The sequence below is a fragment of the Heteronotia binoei genome, chromosome 9, assembly GCF_032191835.1.
Source record: "Heteronotia binoei isolate CCM8104 ecotype False Entrance Well chromosome 9, APGP_CSIRO_Hbin_v1, whole genome shotgun sequence".
Lineage (NCBI taxonomy): Eukaryota > Metazoa > Chordata > Lepidosauria > Squamata > Gekkonidae > Heteronotia > Heteronotia binoei.
The window spans coordinates 109317205-109323204 of NC_083231.1; the positions used below are offsets into that span (position 1 = coordinate 109317205).

Below are 6000 nucleotides of genomic sequence, written 5' to 3' on the forward strand. Positions count from 1 at the left end.
ACTGATGCAGAAGAGGCTGAAATGGACCAGTTCTATGAAGATCTATAACACCTTCTAGAATTAACACCAAAAAAAGATGTCCTCCTCATCACAGGGGACTGGAATGCCAAAGTAGGAAGTCAAAAGGTGACTGGAACAACTGACAAGTTTGGCCTTGGAGAACAAAATGAAGCCGGGCAAAGGCCAACAGAGTTTTGTCAAGAGAACAAGCTGGTCATAGTGAACACCCTCTTCCAACAATCTAAAAGGCGACTCTACACGTGGACATCACCTGATGGGCAACACAGAAATCAGACTGATTATATACTCTGCAGTCAAAGATGGAGAAGCTCCTTACCGTCAGCAAAAACAAGACTGGGAGCTGACTGCGGCTCAGATCATGAGCTACTCATCGCAAAATTCAGGATTAAACTGAAGAAAACTGGGGAAGCCAATTCAGGTTTGACCTTGATCACATCCCTTATGAATATACAGTGAAGGTGAAGAATAGGTTTAAGGAACCAGAGTTGATAGACAGAGTGCCTGAAGAACTATGGACAGAGGGTCGTGACACTGTACAGAAGGCAGCAATCAGCACCATCCCAAAGAAAAAGAAATGCAAGAAAGCAAAGTGGCTGTCTGATGAGGCTTTACAAATAGCTGAGGAAAGAAGGAAAGCGAAAGGCAAAGGTGAAAAGGAAAGATTCACCCAACTGAATGCAGATTTCCAGAGAACAGCAAGGAGAGATAAGGAGGCCTTCCTGAAGGAACAACGCAAAGCAATAGAGAAAAATAATAGAATGGTAAGGACAAGAGATCTATTCAAGAAAATTGGAGAAATCAAGGGAACGTTTCATGCAAAGATGGCCATGATAAAGGACAAAAATGGTAGGGACCTAACAGAAGCAGAAGAGATCGGGAAGAGGTGGCAAGAATACACACAAGAATTATACAAGAAGGATCTCAATGTCCTGGATAACCATGACAGCGAAATCGATGACCTTGAGCCAGACATCCTGGAGTGTGAAGTCAAATGGGCTTTAGAAAGCATTATTAACAACAAAGCAAGCAGAGATGATGATATCCCAGTTGAGCTATTCAAAGTCCTAAAAGACAATGCTGTTAAAGTGATGCACACATTATGTCAACAAATTTGGAAAACACAAAAGTGGCCACAGGATTGGAAAAGATCAGTTTATATCCCAATCCCAAAGAAGGATAATGCCAAGGAATGTTCAAACTATCGCACCATTGCGCTCATTTCACATGCCAGCAAGGTCATGTTAAAGATCCTACAAGCTAGGCTTCAGCAGTATGTCGATTGGGAACTACCAGAAGTTCATGCTGGATTTCAGAGAGGTGGAGAAACTAGAGATTAAAATTGCCAACATTCGCTGGATTATGGAGAAAGCACAGGAGTATAAAAAAAAAGTCTATTTCTGCTTCATTGACTATGCTAAAGCCTTTAATTGTGTGGATCACAACAAACTGTGGCAAGTCCTTAAAGAGATGGGAGTACCAGAGCACCTCACATGTCTCCTGGGAAACCTGTATAAGGGTCAAGAAGCAACTGTCAGAATGGGATATGGAACAACTGATCGGTTTATAATATGAAAAGGAGTTCAACAAGGATGTATATTGTCACCCTGCTTATTTAATTTATTTGCAGGGTACATCATGCGGAATGCTGGCCTGGATGAAGCACAAGCTGGAATTAAGATTGCCGGGAAAAACATCAACAACCTCAGATATGCAGATGACACTACTCTAATGGCAGAAAGTGAGGAGGACCTAAAGAACCTCTTGTTGAGGGTGAAAGAGGACAGCACAAAAGTAGGCTTGAAACTCAACATCAAAAAAACTAAGATCATGGCATCCGGCCCCATCACACCTTGGCAAATAGAAGGGGAAGACATGGAAGTAGTGACAGACTTCACATTTCTGCGATCCAAGATCACTGCAGATGGTGACTGTAGCCATGATATTAAAAGACGTTTGCTCCTTCAGAGGACAGCTATGGCAAATCTGGGCTAATAAAAAGTAGAGACATCACCCTGCCAACAGAAGTCCGTGTAGTCAAAGTGATGGTATTCCCAGTAGTAATGTATGGCTGTGAGAGCTGGACCATAAGGAAGGCTGAGCGCAGAAGAATAGACGCTTCTGAGATGTGGTGCTGGAGAAGAATCTTCAGAGTCCCTTGGACTGCAAGAAGATCCAATCAGTCAGTCCTGAGGGAAATCAACCCAGACTGTTCCCTGGAAGGTCAGATGCTGAAGCTGAAGCTCAAATACTTTGCCCACCAAATGAGAAGGGAGCACTCCCTGGAGAAGATCCTGATGCTGGGAAAAACAAAAGGCAGAAGAAGAAGGGGACAGCAGAAGATGAGATGGCTGGACAGTGTTACTGATGTAACAAACACGAATTTGAGCAGACTTCGGAAGATGGTGGAAGACAGGAGGGCCTGGCGTGACTTTGTCCATGTGGTCGCCAAGAGTCGCTCTGCGACTGAGCAAAAAACAGCCACTGCTGGACCTCTGCTCCAGATGTTGATCCAATCCCTAGATCCCAGTCCCGTGGCACTTTAGAGACCCCCAGGATTCCAAAGGCTGGAGCCTGCCAGAGAGTCAAAGAAGCTCCCATCGCCAGATACAAGCGGGTGTCCATCCCGACTCCGCGTCTGCCCGCCCAGATGGGCGCCTCCAAATCCCATCCATGCGCTCCCGAGCCGCTGGCCCCGCCGCCTCTTCCCCTGCCCGCCCAAGCCTCCACTCCACTCACTGTCAAGCCTTTTCCCGCCTCGCCTCGGCCCCGGAGCCAAAGACCCAACCGCCCGCACAACCCCCGGGCCGGCCCGTAACGTGGGGACGCGCCCAACCCACCCTTTTCTCCCGCGCTCTTTTTGGAATGAATGGAGAGAGAAGGAAAGAAAGAGAGACCCGCCTTGGCCGCGCCGGGAGACGCTCTCTCCGGCCGGGCGGGTTGCAACAAATAGCTCCTGCCCCGCGCTGCACTCACCGCGGGTCTGCCCACCGCCACAGCCATGCCCTCGCTGCTCCGGCGCGCCCGCCGCTCCGGCTCCCTCGCAGCAGCAGAGCCGCCGCCTGCGCCCTCGCCTGTTATAAGTGGCAACATGGCCACCCGGCTGGAAGCGACCATTCGCCTTCCGGGGGGGGGAGGAGAGAGAGAAGAGGCGGGGCTCTTGTGGGACGCGGCCGCCTCCCCCTCGGGCACGCCCCCCGCCTGGCAGGGCCCGAGCAGTCTGGCCTCGCCCACGGCTAGGGCGCACCCGGCGGCCGCGCGTCGCCAAGGCCGGCGGAGGGCGCGCACGGAGCGCACCCCCCACCCCCGCGCGGGTGTGCAATGCCCGAGTCTGGGGCGGGCTGAAAGGGGGACCGGCCGGCTGGGACTTCGCCCTGCAGGGAGGGACGGGGCGGGCTGGACGCCGACTCTTCCACCAGAGGTGGGTGGGGAGGGGGGTTTCTTTTGCGAAAGGAGAAAAGATGCCTAGAACAGAAAAGAGAAAGGAGAATAGACAGTGAACGCCTCCGCCCTAGGGTGGCCAAGGCCGATTCAAGACATATCTATGGACTTTGGGGGTGGAGCCAGGAGCCTTTGGGAGGTGGAGCCAAGAGCAAGGTTGTGTCTAGCAAGGCTTTCTTTGTAGAAAAAGCCCGGCAGGAACACATTTGCATTTCAGGCTACACCCCCTGACATCACCATTGTTCCACATAGGGCTTTTGCAGGAAAAGCTCAGCAGGACCTCGTTTGCATATTAGGCCACACCCCCTGGAACCAAGTCAGCCAGAGCTGCGCTCCTGCTCACAAAAAGCCCTGGTGACAAGCATCATTGAACTCTGCAGGGAGTTCTGGCCATCACATTGAAACGGGCCAGGCACCTTTTAAATGCCTTGCCTCCACTGGAAATAATGGAAAGGGGCACCTTTTGGGGGGGAGCTCATAGAATTGGACCCCCTGGTCCTATCTTTTTGAAACTTGGAGGATATTTTGAGGAGAGGTACCAAATGCTGTGCTGAAAATTTGCTGCCTGCCTCTAACTAAAAAAAATACGCCCCCACCCTGAGCCCCAAATACCCACGAATCAATTCTCCATTATATGATATGTGAATTGGTCTCCATAGGGAATAATGGAGTGCCCAGCAGACATTTCCTTCCCCACCCCCTGCTATCTGATAACCCTGAAGCAAGAGGAGGGCCTCCAAACCAAGGGATCTCCTGCCCCCCAACTGGGGGTTTGGCAAAGAATTACAATGTATCCGAGTAGCACCTACAAGATTCTTAACGAACTATTATTTAAAGACGCAATGCGACAAAATTACACAAAGAATGCAAAAAAGTCCCAGTGTGCAAAATTCTCTGATACAGTCCAGACTCCAGTACTTAGAATACCGTTTTTCATGGAAATAAATCCTCAGAGAAGGAATAATAGGAGACCGGTTTCGGCCATGCCTTCCTCAGTCACGAGTCGCACCGCACATCACTGCACATTTCTCCTCCAATTTCATAGACGTTCATTCGCTACCAGGGACTCATTCGATGGGCAACGCCTCACATTGAATCTATGCTGCCGGTTGCGTCCCTACCAACAGGGGACTGGCAACCTTACTCTGCCCTGACCGTCAGGGAAGGCGCTAGTGGGGAGTAGGAACGTCTGAAACGATTACACGTGTCTGTGAGGCACAGGGGCAAGGAAGGGTGCCTTTGCATGGGGGGGGGAGGCCCCGAGGTACAGCCCCCTCCTCATTTTCCTGTCAAGTCGTAGTTGAGTTCTGGCGACCACCATAGGGTTTTCAAGGTAAGAGATGCTCAGATAATAATTATAGTATGCTGGCTTTTTTTAGTAGAAAAAAGCCCAGCATGAACTCATTTGCCTATTAGGCCACATCCCCTGACATCACACTGGGCTTTTTGTGGGAAAAGCCCAGCAGGAAGTCATTTGCATATTAGGCCACACCCCCTGATGCCAAGCTAGCCAGACCTGCGTTCCTGTGCGTTCCCACTCACCACCACCACCCCCCGAGAGTATAGCATTGTGCATAGTGTAGCCTGAAATTGTGACTCAGGAAAGCGTCTCCCCTGCCACAAATTTTGTTAACTGGAGTTGCCACCCTCCAGGTGGCGGCTGGAGATCTCCTGGGATTACAGCTAATCTCCAGCAGGCAACAGAAATCAGTTCACCTGAAGAAAATGGCTGCTTTGGAAGGTGGTCTCTGTAGCATTCTACCCAGTCCCTCCCCTCCTCAGACCCCACCCTCTCAAGGCTCCACCCCTCAAATCTCCAGGTATTTCCCAACCTGGAGATGGCAACCCTAAAGTTGCTACTGGACTCCTCCTCTTTTCTGCTGCTACAAGCAGGCTGGCATGGCTACCGATCTTGATTTATACTGAATCGGAGTGACACACAGCTTTGGACTGGATGAGCCATTGGCCTGATCCAACATGGAATCTCCTAATGTTATTATATTCTATCAAGGTCAGAAATGAGCCGGTTTGGTGTAGTGGTTAAATACGCGAACTCTTCTGAGAGAACCGGGTTTGATTCCCCACTTCTCCACTTGCAGCTGCTGGAATGGCCTTGGTTCAGCCATAGCTCTCGCAGAGGTTGTCCTTGAAAGGCCAGCTGCTGTGAGAGCTCTCTCAACCTCACCTATCACACAGTGTGCCTGTTGTGGGAAGAGGGGAGGTAAAGGGGATCGTGACTGCTCCGAGACTCTGAGATTCAGAGTACAGGGTGGAATGTAGATCTAATATCATCATCATCATCATCATCATCATCATCATCATCATCATCATCATCTTCAATTGTGTACTCAGACTGGCAGCAGCTCTCCAGGGTCTCAGGCAGAGGTCTTTCCCATCACCTACTGCCTGGTCCTTTTAACTGGAGATGCCAGGGATTGAACCTGAGACCTTCTGCATGCCAAGCAGATGCTCTACCACTGAGCCAGAGCCCTTCTCCATTAGTCTCCAGGGTCTCAAGCTGAGGTCTTTCCCATCAATTAC

The 6000-nt window shown here is 50.4% G+C and overlaps 1 protein-coding gene across 4 annotated transcripts in view; it reads right to left on the reverse strand.

Annotated features, from left to right (window-relative positions):
* Positions 1-3113, reverse strand: part of SEPTIN11 (septin 11) — a 158768-nt gene extending 155655 nt beyond the window's left edge. For all 4 annotated transcript variants that reach the window (XM_060247158.1, XM_060247156.1, XM_060247155.1 and 1 more), the window contains exon 1: positions 2995-3113. In XM_060247158.1, the coding sequence (XP_060103141.1) occupies positions 2995-3111 (117 nt within the window). In that variant the 5' untranslated portion in view covers positions 3112-3113. The remainder of the gene's footprint in view (positions 1-2994) is intronic.
* Between the last annotated feature and the right edge of the window lie 2887 nt (positions 3114-6000).